We start from the raw sequence: 17801 nt of genomic DNA, 5'->3' as shown, positions 1-17801 counted from the left end.
TTATGAACAGCTAGCCCAAGCCCCTACCCTTTGCAGCTTGAAATGTGGAAACAAGATGGCCGGGCGCGATGGCTCATGCTTGTAATCCCAACACTTTGGGAGGCTGAGGCGGGTGGATCACGATGTTAGGAGTGCGAGACCAGCCTGGCCAACATAGTGAAACCCCATGTCTACTAAAAATACAAAAATTGGCCAGGCGCGGTGGCTCATGCCTGTAATCCTAACACTGGGAGGCCAAGGTGGGCGGGTTGCCAGCCTGGGCAACACGGTGAAACCCCGTCTCTACTAAAAAATACAAAAAAATTAGCCGGGCGTGGCAGCGGGCGCCTGTAGTCCCACCTACTCAGGAGGCTGAGACAGAAGAGTTGCTTGAACCGGGGAGTCGGAGGTTGCAGTCAGCCGAGGTCGCGCTACTGCACTCCAGCCTGGGCGACAGAGTGAGACTCTGTACCCCCTGCCCAAAAAAATATACAAAAATTAGCGGGATGTGGTGGCGCACACCTATAATCCCAGCTACTCTGGAGGCTGAGGCAGGAGAATCACTTGAACCCAGTAGGCAGAGGTTGCAGTGAGCCGAGATTGTGCCACTACACTCTTAGCCTGGGCAACGGAGCAAGACTCCATCTCAAAAAGGAAAAGAAATGTGGAAACATTGCCAAGCACAGTAGCTCAACACCTGTAATCCCAGCACTCTGGGAGGCCTAGGCGGGAGGGTCACTTGAGGTCAGGAGTTTGAAACCAGCCTGGCCCACATGGTGAAAGCCCGTCTCTACTAAAAATGCAAAAATTAGCTGGGCATGGTGGCAGGTGCCTGTAATCCCAGCTACTTGGGAGGCTGAGGCAGGAGAATCACTTGAACCTGGGAAGTGGAGGTTGCAGTGAGCCAAGATCCTGCTGCTGCACTCCAGCCTGGGCGACAGAGCGAGAGACGCCGTCTCAAAAAAAAAAAAAAAAAAAAATGTGGAAACATTGGATGCCTCATGCCTGTAATCCTAGCACTTTGGAAGGCCAAGGTGTGCAGATTGCTTGAGCCCAGAAGTTCGAGACCTGCCTGACCAACATGGTGAAACCCATCGCTACTAAAAATACAAATATTAGCCAGGCATGGTGGCATGCGCCTTTAGTCGTAGCTACTCAGGAGGCTGAGGTGGGAAGATTGATTGAGCCTGGGAGGTTGAGGTTACAGTGGGCTGAGATCAGTCCACTGCCCTCAAGCCTGGGCGACAGACTCCATCTCAAAAAAAAAAAGGAAGCACTTCAAGTTGTTTTTGTTCCCTAAACTTAGGCTAGAGACCACATTCCATATCTCCCTAATCACTGTGCTGCTTTTAGGTCTCAGTATCTGTGGTGTCCATTTTCGTCTGAGACGGTCTCGCTCTGTCGCCCAGGCTGGAGTACAGTAGCATGATCTTGGCTCACTGTAGCCTCGAACTCCCAGGCTCAAGCAATTCTCTCACCTCAGCTTCCAACATAGCTGGGACCACAGGCATATGCCACTGTACCCACCCACTAATTTTTTTTTTGTAGAGACAGGGTCTCCCTATGTTGTCCAGGCTGGTCTCAAGCTCCTGGGCTCAAGCAGTCCTCCCACCTCAGCCTGTGGTGTCTAGATCAGAACTTGGATATAAGATTTTAGTGTTGGAATGGAGCTAGTGAAATTGAATAAAAAGTAAACATAAAATATTCTGAAAAGGTAAGCTGTGTAATTCAGTGACTGGGAATATTGGAGACCATAACAACTCCAAGCAAGGAGATTGGGTCGTATCAGGGAGGTTTGACTGGACTTTAACTGATATGGCTAAGGAATCTGAAACTTAGTGAATTATATTCTGTTTCAAGAAGAAGCAAAATAGACTAATAAAAAATATCTAGGCTGCGCACGGTGGCTCACGCCTGTAATCCCAACACTTTGGGAGGCCAAGGCAGGCAGATCATTTGAGGTCAGGAGTTCGAAACTAGCCTGGCCAACATGGTGAAACCCATCTCTACTAAAAATACAAACAATAGCCAGGCGTGGTGGCAGGTGCCTGTAAACCCAGCTACTCCGGAGGCTGAGGCAGAGAAGGTGGAGGTTGAGGTTGCAATGAGCTGAGATCGCGCCACTGCACTCTAGCCTAGGCGACAGAGACTCTGTCTCAAAAAAAAAAGCCAGGGGCAGTGGCTCAAGCCTGTAATCCCAGCACTTTGGGAGGCTGAGGCAGGCAGGTCACCTGAGGTCGGGAGTTCAAAACCAGCTTGACCAACATGGAGAAACCCCATCTCTACTAAAAATGCGAAATTAGCTGGGCATGGTAGTGGATGCCTGTAATCCCAGCTACTTGGGAGACTGAGGCAGGAGAATCGCTTGAACCCGGGAGGCAGAGGTTGTGATGAGCTGAGATCACGCCATTGCACTCCAGCATGGGCAACAAGAGCGAAACTCCGTCTCAAAGAAAACAAACAAAAAAGATCTTTTTTTTTTTTTGAGACGGAGTCTTGCTCTGTCCCCCAGGCTGGAGTGCAGTGGCGCGATCTCGGCTCACTGCAAGCTCCGCCTCCCGGGTTCAAGCGATTCTCCTGCCTCAGTCTCCCGAGTAGCTGGGACTACAGGCGCCCGCCAACACGCCCGGCTAATTTTTTTTGTATTTTTAGTAGAGACGGGGTTTCACCGTGTTAGCCAGGATGGTCTCGATCTCCTGACCTCGTGACCAGCCCGCCTCGGCCTCCCAAAGTGCTGGGATTACAAGCTTGAGCCAACAAAAAAGATCTTTAAGGATCTAGAAAAGGAGGGCCCCAAAACAAGAATTGGGTAGTGTTGGCCGGGCGTGGTGGCTCACTCCTGTAATCCCAACACTTTAGGAGGCTGAGGCGGATGGATCACCTGAGGTCGGGAGTTCAAGACCAGCCTGACCAACATGGAGAAACCCCCGTCTCTACTAAAAATACAAAATTAGATGGGCATGGTGGCACATGTCTGTAATCTCAGCTACTCCAGAGGCTGAGGCAGGAGAGTCGCTTGAACCCAGGAGGTGGAGGTTGTGGTGAGCCAAGATCGTGCCATTGCACTCCAGCCTGGGCAACAAGAGCAAAACTCTCTTTCAAAAAAAAGAAAAAAGAAAAAAAAAGATCTGGGTAGTGTTTGTCTAACATAACCAGAGAAAACGTTTCACAGGAATGAATATTTTACTCCATTGTGGAGCAGGTTTTACCAAAGCTTGGGTGTGAAATCTTCTGAACTTTTGATGTATAAATTCCAGCCAAGAACAGCCCATTCAGTCTTCTGAGAGAACTCTGGCACATTAGGAGGACCCAGGCTGAGAGGTAAGCAGGAGGGGAAGAAAAAAAGAAAGGCCTATGGTCATTCTGGGCTTTTTTGTGCTGGAAGAATTGAGAGAAAAGAGACGTAAACAGGAACATTTGCACAGGGTGTCTAGCTAGTTTGGGCAGCTCTCCAAGCTGTACAGATAGGGCACCACCAGGGAGTGTGGGGTTCTTCAGATCATCCATGGCCCCTCACTCTGAAAAGGAGGTGAAGGTGATAGATCCCCATACTGCTCAAGCCTAAATTTATTATTTATTTATTTATTTATTTTTTTATTTTTTTATTTTTTTGAGAAGGAGTCTCGCTCTGTTACCCAGGCTGGAGTGCAGTGGCGCAATCTCGGCTCACTGCAAGCTCCGCCTCCCGGGTTCACGCCATTCTCCTGCCTCAGCCTCTCCGAGTAGCTGGGACTACAGGCGCCCGCCACCACGCAAGGCTAATTTTTTTGTATTTTTAGTAGAGACAGGGTTTCACCGTGGTCTCGATCTCCTGACCTCGTGATCCACCCGCCTCGGCCTCCCAAAGTGCTGGGATTACAAGCGTGAGCCACCGCACCCGGCCTATTTATTTATTTATTTATTTATGTAGATGGAGTCTTGCTCTGTCACCCAGGCTAGAGTGCAATGGCACAATCGCGGCTCACTGCAACCTCTGCCTCCCGGATTCCAGTGATTCTCCCGCCTCAGCCTCCTGAGGAGCTGGAATTACAGGCGTGCGCCACCGCGCCCGGCTAATTTTTGTACTTTTAGTAGAGATGGGGTTTCACCATTTTGGCCAGGCTGGTCTCGAACTCCTGACCTTGTGATCCGCCCACCTCGGCCTCCCACAGTGCTGGGATTACAGGTGTGAGCCACCATGGTCGGCCTCAAGCCCAAATTTTATGGTACCTCTCATACAGAGCTCTGGGGAGAATGAAATGAACTTTGTAAAATTCAAACAGATAGTTATCTCAGCTTCCACCCTCCCTCAAGAAGGAAGACACAGTGAAAGGCCATTTCTGTAGCGCACTTTATAGACCAAAGCTTAGACGTGGTGGAGGCTGAAGACCTGAGGAGCTGAGTCAGGGAAGACAGATTCCAGCCCTCCCTCAAGGCAAGCCTCTTTGAACACACCTTGGAACTTCCAAACACCTGTTGCCATTGTCATCCTCTTCTGGTCTAGAGAACTCAGCTCCTTCTGGGTCTCAGGGTTGGGGGGTACCTTTATCAGAAGGGAATGAAGGAAATCCCATCACCAGTTCCACCCCTCTGGGCCAGCTCAGTCTGTGGCCTCCATATTGGTCCCCCGGGGCACCAGGAAGATGGTCCCATCGGCAGCCTGTTGCAGCGCGTACTCTTCAGGAGAATAGCTGTTGCCTGATTCATCCCGAAGGTGCTGGAAAATGTCACGGTACAGCTCTGTCAGCTGTTGGCGCATGACCTCCAGGGTCCGGTCTGCCTCCCCGCGGGCCCTGAGAAGCCGCTCCCGTTCATTGCTCAGCCGCTGCAGCTCCCGCTCCAGCTGCACAATGGTTTCCAGCTTCCTCTTGCGGCAGTTCTGGGCTGCCACCTTGTTTTTGCCCCGTCGTCGGATGTCCCGGACTAGCGCCAGCTGGCTCTCTGTCAGCGGGTACCTCGCCAATAGCTCATTAAAGTCATCTACCGGCAAGTTGACAATCTTGTCCGTAGGAAAAGGAATCTTCATGGCCAAGGCCCGACGTTCATCCCGACTCCCTGCCTCCCCCCGTGCAGCGGGCTTAGCCCGCACAGGGCCTGAGGAGGACTCTAAGGCCAAGGGAGTCTCAGCAGCTGGCAAGGCATAGTTGGAGTGGGCCAAGGAGTTGGGCATGAGTGAGTAGGGGTACTCCACTGGGTACATCTCTACATACTCGCTGCGCCGCCGACCAGCCTCTGTCCCCTCCAGCTCGAGAGATTCAGCATCGCTATAGTTGAGGGATAATCCTGAGTCGGATTCTGGGTCTTCTTGGGGCTTAGGTGGCCCCGCTGGCAGCCCAATGTCCAGGAGGGCTAAGGGGTCTTGGAGCGGCTCACTGAGCAGGCCTGAGAGGCTCAGTGGCTTGGAGACTGGTATGGCCATGTTGCCATAGGAGTATGGGGGATCTGGGACATGGGATGTGGATGCTGGGAGCTCATAAGGTGGTGGAGGAAGTGGGAAGCCAGCATCTGGGTGGATTGAGCAGGGGCAGTAAGTTGTGGGTGGTGGAGGTCCAAGGTATGGAGCTGGGGCTTGGGGCTCAAACGATGGCTCACTTGAAGCATTTAGACCCTGCAAGGAAAGACACAAAGAGATTTGGAGATAGACTAAGGAAGAGAAACCAACACTCTCTCAGGACCAAGCTGGATTCTTCTGAAAGACCCAGTGAGGTAGTAACAAGGAAACAAAGTTGCCACAAATCACTGGAAGCTTCCTGCAAAGTTATGATACAGTCGTTGCAAGAAAAATGCAGCTTAAAGCCAGGAGCGGTGTCTCACACCTACAATCCCAACACTATGGGAGGCCAAGGCGGCAGATCACCTAAGGTCAGGAGTTTGAGACCAGCCTGGACAACATGGTGAAACCCCATCTCTGCTAAAAATACAAAAATGAGCCGGGCATGGTGATGAATGTCTGTAATCCCAGCTACTTGGGAGGCTGAGGCAGGAGAACTGCTTGAACCCCGGAGGCGGAGGTTGAAGTGAGCCAAGATAGTGCCACTATCCAGCCTGGGCGACACAGAAAGACTCCCTCTCAAAAAAAGAAAAAACGAAAAATGCAGCTTTAGCAAGAATGGAAGTCACTGAGGTTGGACTGCAGAAAAGACTGCCTAACATTGGAACAATTATGAACTCTCCTTGGAGAAGCTCTTACTGGGTTGAAATGGCTCATGTTCGGCCAGGCGTGGTGGCTCAGGCCTGTAATCCCAGCACTTTGGGAGGCCAAGGCGGGCGGATCACGAGATCAGATCGAGAACATCCTGGCTAACACGGTGAAACCCCGTGTCTATTAAAAATACAAAAAATTAGCTGGGGTGGTGGCAAGCGCCTGTAGTCCCAGCTACTTGGGAGGCTGAGGCAGGAGAATGATGTGAACCCCGGAGGCAGAGCTTGCAGTGAACCAAGATTGAGCCACTGCACTCCAGCCTGGGCGCCAGAGCGAGACACCATCTCAAAAAAAAAAAAAAAAAAAAAAAAAAAAGAAATGGCTCATGTTCCTTTATTTCCTTCAGGAAGTCAAAGCCTTTTTATCCAAGATGACCCCTCAGAACCCTTTCCTGCTGCAGTTATCTAGGGTCAAAGGGTCAAGTTCAGATCCTGGCCATGCCCCAGATGCCCAGCAGAGGGAGCTGCTGTGTGGGAAGAGGGCCTAGGGCAGATCCTGAGGGTGCTAAGCATGGTAGCAGGGCAGTAAAAGGGGGGGTGCTGGGGGTTAAGAAGCACCTTGGGGAGCCAGCACAAGCTCTGCCTTCTCCTCTTCAGTCCCTCTGTCCCTGCCCAGGTGCAGCGAGGAGTAGAGAACATGCTAGAAACAAGGCCCCCAACCCACATCGGGGAGCCACCCTGCTCCAGCCCAGCTGGGGACAAAGGCATCATTGTTAAGCCAACAGACACCCCTTTGTCCAAGTAGCAGGAGGAGAGGACCCTGGCATAGTCCGACTCCCCTTCCTGAGGCCCCTGAACTACTGCTCTGCTACCTGGGGTAAACGGGCCCAGTTGCTAAGGGCAGGCAGAGGTAATGAGGGAAGAAGATGGCAGGATCAGAGAGGCAGGTCAGAAGAGAAGAAGGTGAGCAAGGGAGGGAGAGCAGGAGGTGGGACAGAGAGATATGTGAGTCAAGTGGCTGCTGAGAGAGCCTGCACTCCCAATCAGATCATTCCCTCCCCGCCACTGCTCCTCCACTCCTCCTCCTCAACGTTCTTCAGTGTCTTCTATCCAGATCTTTCCCAGCCCTTCCTTTCCCAGGGCCTGGAGCATTACCAGCCCTGAGCCCTGCTTGCTCCCGCCCTCTGCCTCAGTCCAGGCCAACTCCCTGCTTCTTTCTTCCCCAACACACCGCCTCCCCTGCCCTAACCCCCCCTACTCACCTGCAGCTCAGTGATGGACATGATCTCCTGCCAAGTCAGTTCCATCTCTCCTAGCTCTGAAGTGGACAGCTGTATCACCCTGTTCCTGCTCTGCTGGGGAGGACAGGGGGACATCCTACTGGGCCAGAGTCTGGTCCAGGTTCCCGGAAAGCCCAGATGGCTCTAGAAACCTGTGTCAAAGGAAAAGACGTGTTAGAGCTACACCTGCTAGGGTCAGCAAGTTTGCACTACCTCCTTGGAGGGGCTCCCTCCAGCTTCCCCTGAGCGAAGGAGAAACCGCCTCCTCCCCATCCTCACTCATGCTGGATTCATCAACCAATCCCTTAAGATGGAAAGTCTTTTCCTGTGGTGTGATCTCCACCTCGCCAACTATGGCCACAGTCAGTTCCCTTGGCGGCACAGGAGGTCTTTACCTTTTTTCCAGGCAAAATGCCCACTCTTTTCCCTATTACTTTTTACTCCCCCAAACTGTTTTCCTGGCTAAAGGCAGAGTCAGATCTTCTGTTTTTCTGTTTTGCTGTGTTTTGTTTTCCATTTTCTAGGGCAACATCAGGGGTCACCCTGCTTTCCTCCTCTGTCCTCAGTTGTACGTTCTCAGCCTTTTCTTTCCAAGATGATGACAGTATATGCTTGAGGATCCCCAAGAGCACGCTGTGGAAAGAGGCAAGCAGACAGCCCCCCCCTCTCCAAGATATGGCCCAGGCCTGGTGGCTGATAGCAGCTCTGCCCTCTCCTATCCTGGCCCTGGGCTCCCCTGCCTGGGCCAGATAAGAGGTTTATCAGCTGCAGGCGGCAGAGGCACAGAAGGAATGGGCTCTGGAGACACTGGACCTCTGTCCTGTGTCCTCACAGGGTCATTTGGGCCATACCTTAACCCATACAACCAGAAGTCTTTCCTCTTCTGAGGTAATTTAACAACCTTAGTAAAGACTTAGTAAGCACTTGTTAAGAACTGTGCTGGTGTTGCAAGCTTAGTTTATAAGATTGGTTTTCACCGGGCGCGGTGGCTCAGGCCTGTAATTCCAGCACTTTGGGAGGCCAAGGCAGGTGGATCACCTGAGGTCACGAGTTCGAGACCAGCCTGGCCAACATGGAAACCCTGTCTCTACTAAAAATACAAAAATTAGCTGGGGATGGTGGGGTGGCACATGTCTGTAGTCCCAGCTACTCGGGAAGCTGAGGCAGGAGAATCACTTGAACCCAGGAGGTGAAGGCTGCAGTGAGCCGAGATCGCGCCATTGCACTCCAGCCTGGGTGACAAAGTTAGACTATGTCTCAAAAAAAAAAAAAAAAAAAACCGACTGGTTTTCACAAAGATTGTAAAGGTACATCAGAAACTGAGACTGAAGCTGATAAATAATAGCAGGATGAGGTCTAGAACCTGACTGTACTTGACTATAATGTCTTCTAGGCAACTTCCCCTCCTGCCCCTGTATCTTCATACTCCAAACCTCTATTGGAAGTCTACATTCATCAGTTCTTTCTGTGGAGTGTCAGTCTCTCTTTCTCCTTCTCGGCAATGTCTCTTTAGAGCCTTGAATATACACTGCCCTCCAGTCCCTTTTCTTTTGACCTGGGTTCTAGTTGCAGCTCTGCCACAAAGCAGCAGCGTAATGTTGGGCAAGCCATCTCACTTCTCTGGTCCTCTGTTTCCTCATTTGTAAAACCAGGGAGCTGGACAAATTGACCTTGGAGGTCCCTTTCTGCTTGGATAGCTTAGAATTCTCAGCAAACCCTCACCCATGCCTTTATCTTCTTCTCTGTCAGTCTGTCTCCTCATGCTACCTCCCTACTCCCTGACACCCACCTTCCTTGCATCTGTTTTCCCTGCTGTCAGCAAGAGATTCCAAGTAGATTTGGCAAGGTCTTCCTGATCTCTACGGTCAGACATTGTGTGTATGTGCATGCACACAGACATACCGTGCCACATTAGTAAAGGGAAGCAGGCTAGGATGAGGGAAACATGAGAGAGGGGAAGCACTTTGGGAGGCCAAGGTGGGAGGATCGCTTGAGCCCAGGAGTTTGAGATCAGCCTGAGAAACATGGTGAAAACCCATCTCTACTAAAAATGCAGAAATTAGCTAGGCATAGTGGCACACGTCTGTGGTCCCAGCTACTCAGGAGGCTGAGGTGGGAGGATCACTTGAACCTGAAAGGTCAAGGCTGCAGTGAGCCATGATTGTGCCACCGCACTCGAGCCTGGGTGACAGAGCAAGACCCTGTCTCAAAAAAAAAAAAAAAAAAAAAAAAAAAAGGCCAGGTGTAGTGGCTCACACCTGTAATCCTAGCACTTTGGGAGGCTGAGACAGGTGGATCACCTGAGGTCAGGAGTTCAAAACCAGCCTGGCCATCATGGTGAAACCCCCATCTCTACTAAAAATACAAATATTAGCCAGGCATGGTGATGTGCACCTGTAATCCCAGCTACTCAGGAGGCTGAGGCAGGGAGAATTGCTTGAACCCAGGAGGCGGAGGTTGCAGTGAGCTAAGATCGCACCACTGCACTCCAGCCTGGGCGACAGAGTGAGACTCTGTCTCAAAAAGAAAAGAAAAGAAAAAGAAGGACAGAGGATAGGATTGTATGACCTCAAATTGCATGACCTTAGACCACTCACCACAAGGATGGCCCACCACAGCAATTTAATACGGAATCTTCTCTTCGACTTACCACAAAATTAGTAGGAACTACAAATGATCCTTTTGAAAGAGTATCTCCCCTAGCCCTTGCCTCCATCCCCTTGTTTTACTGCCATTCCCAGAGATGTGAGTTGGTGTAGGCAACTCTGCCAGTGGGCAGAGTGGGTGGGGTGTTTATGTCTGTCCAGGATGCCATTTCAACACCGGAACTCCACCCTCCTCCACCCAGGTTCTGGCGGAAATTGCCCAAAGGCAAAGTGAATGGAGAAGGGGTTTAGGGGGCAGAGACAATGACTCTTGCTTCATAGTTCTTTACTCACCCCAACCCCCCCATTTATCTCTCCTTTTATCTTCTTGGATCTGACTCTAAGGTGCAGTACAAAGAACCTGCCCTAGGAGGCAGAAGACCTAGGTTCTCTGGCACTTAAGATGCATGACCTTGCCAGGCACAGTGGCTCATGCCTGTAATCCCAGAACTTTGGGAGGCCAAGGTGGGAGGATTACCTGAGGTCGGGAGTTCAAGACCAGCCTGACCAACATGGAGAGACCTTGTCTCTACTACAAATACAAAATTAGCTGGGCATGGTGGCGCATGCCTGTAATCCCAGCTACTTGGGAGGATGAGGCGGGAGAATCGCTTGAACCCGGGAGGCGGAGGTTGTGGTGAGCCAAGATCATGCTATTGCACTCCAGCCTGGGCAACAAGAGTGAAACTCCACATAAAAAAAAAAAAAAAAAAAGATACATGACCTTGGGCAAACTGCTTCTCATTCAGCCCCTTCCATTAAATGGAGACAGGACTAGGAACCTAATTGCTGTTAAAGGCTGTAGGTTGCATCTAGCTCAGGGAGTCACAAACTTCATTGTGTGCCACATTCACCTGGGCTACATGTAAAAACACAGATTCCTAAAAGCCACTTCAAATCTACCGAATTGAATTCATAAACCCAGGAATCAGCATTTTAAAAGTCTCAGTGGCTAGGCGTGGTGGCTCACACCTGTAATCCCAGCACTTTGGGAGGCCGAGGTGGGTGGATCACCTGAGGTCAGGAATTTGAGACTAGCCTGGCCAACATGGCAAAACCCCATCTCTACTAAAAATACAAAAATTATCCAGGTCCGATGGCACACACCTGTAATCCCAGCTACTCAGGAGGTTGAGGCATGAGAATTGCTTGAACCCGGGAGGTAGAGGTTGCGGTGAGCTGAGGTCATGCCACTACACTCCAGCCTGGGCAACAGAGTAAGACTCTGTCTCAAAAAAAAAAAGAAGGGGAGCAAGGGGAGGCAGGAGTTTGGGGGAGAGAGAGTTGAGGAGAACCTCTGGATCCATTCCAACCAGCTCTTGGGTGCAGTAGCAAGTTTGTACCAGGTGGCAGGTGGAGCAGGATGCTTTTCCCTAGACGCTCAAGGATGGGTGGTGTTCTATACACCAGGCATAGGGTCCCTCTGGGTCTCCAGAGCCTACCTTTCAGAGGACAGCAGAGCCAGCAGGCAGTCGGATAGATCAGGGAGATAGAATTGGATCAAATAGAACACCACAGAGGGTATAGAAACTGGGGAGATACTGGGAAAGTGAAGTGGGCTTCCCTGTGTTCCCTTTCTTTTACAATAAGAAGCTCCCACTTTACAGTTTAGCTTTTGCATTTTGAGGTCACACAACCATCTTACTCCCACTGGGTTGTCTGTTCCTTCTCTTACTCCCCAACATTATGGATTAGGTAGAAATGGGGTTGTCACCAGGGACTAAAGTCCATCCTCCTTACTCTTATCCTGGTGGTCCTACCCAGAAAGATTTTTATCGTAATCCCTAAGTACTCACAGAATGATGTGGAGCTTCAAGATTAGGAATACAGAGTGAGGACCATTTGGAGAGGGATGATGGAGAGAGGAATACATTTGGCCTTAGCTGCTGCCCCAGGGCTCTTAACTTCCTTAACAAGGGGGAACGATGAGAGGGGGCTTGCCTCAGGATCACTTTTCTGAGGCTTATTTGACCACCTCACCTCTCCAGGTGTCAATAGGTACAGTGAAAGGATGAGGAGGGATGTGTAAAATTTGGGGTATTGGTTAACCGGTAAGCAACCTATTTAGAAAGATTAGGGAGAACTCCCAAAGAGAGAGAGACACACAGAGATGAGACAGAATGAAGGGGAAAAAAAGGAGAGAGAGAGATTTGAGTATAGTGAGCTCAGTGCCCTAGGGACATGCATGACTCAAACAAATGTGTGAGAACAAAGAAGAGGGGGATGAGTTTCTGCTATGCTGTCACTTCATCCCTGGACCCCAAACTCCAGTCCTTTGGTACTGATGTCTAGGGCATCCCAGCCCCAGCAGTTCTGATACCTCCTCTCTTCTCTTCCACTGCTTCCCAAGCCCCTATTTCCTAAGCAGCCAAGAGTTCCAGTTAGAAGCAACTATGCTGGGGTTGGGATGTCTTCCTTCTCCCTCCAGGTCCAGCTGATCTCTACTGCCCCTGGGCACAGAGAAGAGAAAGGGCAAAGGAGGCGAGAACCCAGAGGCAAGCTCCCATCCAACCCCCCCACCTTGCAACACTTCTCAGAGGTTCAGATATCCAGTGTTTCCAATTCCTCAGCTTTCCCTAAACCTTCTCAGCTGCCTAGACAGGGCAGAGTAATGGAATGGAGTTGGGGAAAGGTTAGTCTATTGGCTCCCCCAGGGTAGCCCACCAGTTGAAGGATTCCTCCTGGCTACTCCCCAGCCCCTCAGCGGTGCCTTGCCTCCGGAGACCACTCTCTGGTCCCCATTCACAGCCTCCACCCCAAGGATCCCAGAGCACCCAAGAAACCACTTAGGTCTCGTCCTAGAGGAGTTCCCAAATATGTCAGATTCCTAAACCAGGGGCAATCTAGAAAGTCTGAGGTCTCCTAGGATACCGAAAGTTGGTTATTTTCCCCCCTCACCTCCTTCACCCCCCAGCCTGCCCCTCGGATCCCACTGGAATCCGCCCCCCCCCCCCACACCCTGCCTTTCAGGCACCTGTGGTGGAGTCACAGCAGGGTGAGGAGAGAGATGAGGCTCCCGGTGTTGTCTCTGGGGAGGCTGAGCCTGAGCTGACACTGCTGGAAGAGGATTCCGGCTACCTTTGAGAATCTGCGAGGACCGCGCCCCGCCCCCGGGCCATAGCTGAGCGCTGAGTGTGGAAGCTCAGGCTGAGTGGAGCACAGGAGCCCCAAGCAGGCGCACCAGCGTCTGAAGCCCTCGGCCTGAGTTCTCAGTCCTTCCTCCAACCCTCCCCTTTCCCCGTGGCTCTCCTCTCCTCCTGCCCCTTTCGGCCAAGAGAGGAAACTTGAGCCCGATGTGGTTTCTGCCCACACCCCGCCCCCACCTTGCTCCTGGCCCGCGGGGGCACACATGGCTCCAAGCCTCTCCCAGCCCTCCTTTTCAGCCCAGGAGTCCAGCCAGGTCTGCGTTTCTCCCATGCGTTTGATGAATTCCAACTTGATGGTCCACTCGAATGTGACCTTTAAACTTTATACAGGTTGTCGTCGCCTTGTGTCCCCACGGCTCTCCTAGGGACAGGGAAACTGAGTCATATCAAGGTGGAAGGCAGCTGAAGGTAAGGACCAGGTGTCTAGCTTCCCAGCTGTCTAGGCAGTTGGACGTTTAGGGTATAGCCTGCATTTACGGAAAACCTGGGCTCTGGGAACAAGGGCAGGGGAACTATTTGGAGGAGGAGGGGCAACTGGCTGCTTTGATGTGTCCTTTCACCTGTAGCCTTCTCCCCTCCTCCCTCAGCCTCAGATGTCCCAGGACAAAGGCCTCTTTCTTGGCCAGGTTTTTGTCAGTGTGTGAGGGGAGTTAGGTGGGGGGCCGCCCAGCAGGGAGATTATTCACCTCCCGTAAAGGGGACCCCAGGTGTCCTTTGTCCTCCTTTCTCCCAGGCAAAGCACCCCAGCCACATGGCACCCAACTCTGTTAGACCAGTAAGTACCCTTATTCATCTTTTTTTTTTTTTTTTTTTCCCAGACAGCAGCTCACTCTGTCTCCCAGGCTGGAGTGCAGTGGTATGAACATGTTTCACTACAGTCTCAAACTCCCAGGCTTAAGCAATCCTCCCACCGCAGCCTCCCAAGTAGCTGGTTCTATAGGTCAGTGCCACCATGCCCAGCTAATTTTTTTTTTTTTTTTTGTAGAAGTGGTGTCTCACTATATTGCCTTGGCTGGTGTTGAATTCTTGGGCTCAAGCAATCCTCCCCACTTGGCCTCCCAAAGTGCTGGGATTACAGGCATGAGCCACCTCACCCATCCCACTTATTCATCTTTTTGCCTCCAAGCTACACAACCAAAGCCCCAGGTCAAACATCTTTCTCCAGAGACTATGAGAAAAGAGCCTTTCTTCCTCCTAATTTGTAATGGCTTTCAACTCTGTATGTCTAGCTTCAATCCTGACATCTGCGGCTTACATTTTTTCTTCTTACAATGTTCAAGTTAAATTAGAAACATCTGAAGACTGGGGAAGCAGATAGGTGCCACTCTGGAGTAGGACTGGCATTCAACCAGCATGCTCTGATGGGATTGTGTTTGCTGTTAAAATAATGAAAATGTTCTGTCCTAGTTGATAAAAGGCAGCTGCTGTGAGCCCTCTAAGTGTCCCCCATGACTCCACCAATAGCCTAGTTCTCCTCTAAGATCCCCAACAACCCAGCAACACAACCATGGAAGTAAAGAGGCAATGCTGGTACCATAAGGAGCCTTCTGTGCCGCCTGCTTGTGCTGGAATTGGCCAATGCCCATGCCAAACCTATGGTTAAATGCTTTGAATTCCATCCCTTTTCCGGTAGATCATGACTGCACATGCATGATCAAGGTAAGACAGGAGGCAATCCAATGACTTCATTTCATGTTACATGTGGGTTCAGAATCTCTTCAGACTTGGGCATGAATCTGGGTCACATATGTAGGCTCTCAGATATAATTCTCTCACTTGCATACTTATTTGGGCCACTCAGAGGGGATGAAGAGTGGTAACAGTCACACTTGTGGCTGACTATATAATGATATCAGGTTACAGATAGTCAACAAACATTTATTGAATAAGAATTATCGGTTCAGGATACTGGTGTTGCATAGACAATTATGGATAACACAAGGCTCATCATTCATTCATTCAACAAATATTTATTGAGTGTATACTATGTTTTACATCCCAGGAACACAAAGATGAGCAAGACAGTCTGTATCTTCAGTCAAGTCTAGTCAGGGAATTACATTAATAAGGTGTATATAATAAAATAGGCCGGGCACGGTGGCTCATGCCTGTAATCCCAACACTTTGGGAGGCCGAGGCTGGCAGATCACCTGAGGTCGGGAGTTCGAGACCAGTCTGACCAACATGGTGAAACCCTGTCTCTACTAAAAATGCAAAAATTAGCCAGGCATGGTGGCATGTGCCTGTAATTCCAGCTACTCAGGAGGCTAAGGCAGGAGAGTCGTTTGAACCCAGGAGGTAGAGGTTGCAGTGAGCTGAGATCGCACCACTGCACTCCAACCTGGGCGACAGAGCGAGACTCTATCTAAAAAAAAAAAAATTTGAATTAAAAAAATAAAGGTGTATATACAGTGCTGTGGAGAAGAAGAGGAAATAAATTCCGCCTAGTGAAATTCAAGGAAGGCTTTACAGAGGAGGTGACAATTAAGTTAGGCTGTGGAGAAAAACTAGGAATTTCCCAGGCAGAGAAGGGGAAAAGAGTATTCCAAGCAAAGATGTGAAGGCGTGGAGGCATAAAATACAGAGCAATACTTTGGGTTTACTAGGTTGGGGTATGGGATGGGAAGTAGGAGAAGATAAGCCCGGAAAATTTGACAGGGGCTAAATTATACAATGTCTTGAGAGTCAATCTAGGGAGAGTGTACTTTATCCTATAAACAACAGGGATTCATAGAAGTGTTTGAGGTCATCTACTACTTATTTGGGGGGACAGACATAGTCAAGTAGGGTGTTCTAAGTGAAGAGACAGCCTTCCTTCAATAAGGTGACTGGCTAGGTGGAGATGTCTCTCCCATCTCACCCTCACTACTCTCCTACAGAAAAAGAGGACTTCACTGTGGTTCTTGGGCTGTGTTCTGCCTCCAGAACACCCTTGACAGCCCTCAAAGGAAGGGATGGTTCCTTTAGCCCCTTCCTCTCAGATTCCTGAAATCCAGACCAATCACCCTTTTACCTTAAGTCTCCTTTGTTTGATTTACAAATTGCAAAACATTAGGAGCCAGCCTGAATGGGTTGGATAGTGCCTAAGACTTGGTAAAGCAGGGATGTCTAAGGTTTTCCTGTTCTCAAGATTCTCCCACTTCATCAAAGGTAGCAGAGACAGAATACGACACAGAGAAAACCACGGCCGCGTATCTTTACTATTTTATCATTCTCCATGTATGCTGCTAACCCACCCCCTAAAAGACTGACTTCTTGTCACACCTGGTCAACCCACCCCTACCCTCGCCCTCATAATGTGTGTGTACACCACCAGCAGCAGCAGGTCAAGCCACAAGCAATGTTGCCAAACACCCCACTGAGTTATGCAACCGGCTTCCCGAGAAGGGCGGGGTGGGTAGAGGTGGAACCAGGGGAGGGCCATGGGTCCCAGAGGGAGCTGGCTGCCTTGCCTGCTTGCCTGCTGGTCTGACCGCAGTGGCCCCAGAGGGTGGGGGCAGGGCTGTCCCTTTATCAGTGCCCTGCAGGGTTGCACCCAACACCCCCTGGCTTCCTCTCTCAACAGACGGAAAGGGGAGGCAGCCACAGGGGGCAAAGGGAGGGCTGGGCGTTATCCTAGGCAGCAGAGCTGGGCGGTTACCCCAATGGTTGGGGGAGGTGGTAGAGGGGTCTGGGACCAAGGAATAGTGAGGCCCCTCTTAGCGGGGGGCCCTGGTATACACCGAGGCTCAGATGGTGGACTAGATTTCCTGAAGCATCTAACTCATTGTTCCTTGTGTTCCAGTTTGGGTAAGGATAGGATTAAAAAAAGTCTTTGAGGAGGTTTCTTTCCTCAGATAAGAATTTTTAGACGATTGACTCAGGAGTTAAGGGGAGACTGAACCCCATTCTCAGGACAAAAGGGTTTGGGGCTTTCAAGGGAGTTGGATACGGCTGAGGTTCCCAGACCCTGGCATCTAAGAGTTATGCCCTTTAGCAGAGCCTAGTACTAACACCAAAATGGATGAAGTCTGATAGATAAACCTAGTATAGTCCCAGAAGAAATAATCCCTGGGGCCTAATTCTACTTTATTTTATTATTGTTGTTGTTATTATTATTATTATTATTTTGAAATGGAATCTCACTCTGTCACCCAGGCTGAAATGCATTGGCGCGATCTCGGCTCACTGCAGCCTCCGCCTCCCGGTTTCAAGCGATTCTCCTGCCTCAGCTTCCCAAGTAGCTGGGATTACAGGCACCTGCCACCACGCCCAGCTAATTTTTGCATTTTTAGTAGAGATGGGGTTTCACCATGTTGGCCTGGGGCTTAATTCTAAATCTAGAAAGAGAAGTAGTTTCACGGTGCATAATAGATCTTGAGTCTTAACACGTGGGCTTGAGGCTGGGCACGGTGGCTCACACCTCTAATCCCAGCACTTTGGGAGGCTGAGGCAGGAGAATCATTTCAGCCTAGGAGTTTGAGACCAGCCTGGGCAACATAGTGGGACCCTGGTTCTACAAAAAATTTTAAAAAAATTAGCCGGGCATGATGGCATGCACCTGTACTCCTAGCTACTCAGGAGGCTGAGGTGAAAGGATGGCTTGAGCCCAGGAGGTTGAGTGTGCAGTGAGCTGTGATTGTGCCAGTGCA

The 17801-nt window shown here is 50.5% G+C and overlaps 1 protein-coding gene across 3 annotated transcripts; it reads right to left on the bottom strand.

The window, feature by feature from the left end:
• Positions 1-4291: 4291 nt before the first annotated feature.
• On the bottom strand, positions 4292-13235 carry NFE2 (nuclear factor, erythroid 2). 3 transcript variants are annotated; one of them, XM_030823099.1, is made up of 4 exons: positions 12999-13235; positions 12345-12474; positions 7362-7531; positions 4292-5566 (listed from the first exon to the last, which is right to left on the bottom strand). In XM_030823099.1, the coding sequence occupies exons 3-4, from the start codon at positions 7473-7475 to the stop codon at positions 4559-4561; spliced, it is 1122 nt and encodes a 373-aa protein (XP_030678959.1). In that variant the 5' UTR covers positions 7476-7531; positions 12345-12474; positions 12999-13235; the 3' UTR covers positions 4292-4558. The 3 variants fall into 3 exon arrangements, with proteins under 3 accessions (XP_030678959.1, XP_030678960.1, XP_003252932.1); XM_030823100.1 differs by lacking the exons at positions 12345-12474; positions 12999-13235 and adding an exon at positions 7775-8010; XM_003252884.3 differs by lacking the exon at positions 12345-12474 and having other exon boundaries at positions 4296-5566; positions 12999-13213.
• Between the last annotated feature and the right edge of the window lie 4566 nt (positions 13236-17801).

Source organism: Nomascus leucogenys, chromosome 11 (genome assembly GCF_006542625.1).
Source record: "Nomascus leucogenys isolate Asia chromosome 11, Asia_NLE_v1, whole genome shotgun sequence".
In the NCBI taxonomy this organism is placed as follows: Eukaryota; Metazoa; Chordata; class Mammalia; order Primates; family Hylobatidae; genus Nomascus; species Nomascus leucogenys.
This window is presented reverse-complemented; position numbering and strand designations above follow the sequence as displayed.

Excerpts from the sequence above, each read along its gene's own strand:
- NFE2 (XM_030823099.1), bottom strand. The coding sequence starts at position 7,475 with ATGTCCCCCTGTCCTCCCCAGCAGAGCAGGAACAGGGTGATACAGCTG. Across the intron at positions 5,567-7,361 it reads TGTCCATCACTGAGCTGCAG|GGTCTAAATGCTTCAAGTGA; the intron begins GTGAGTAGGGGG and ends CTTTCCTTGCAG.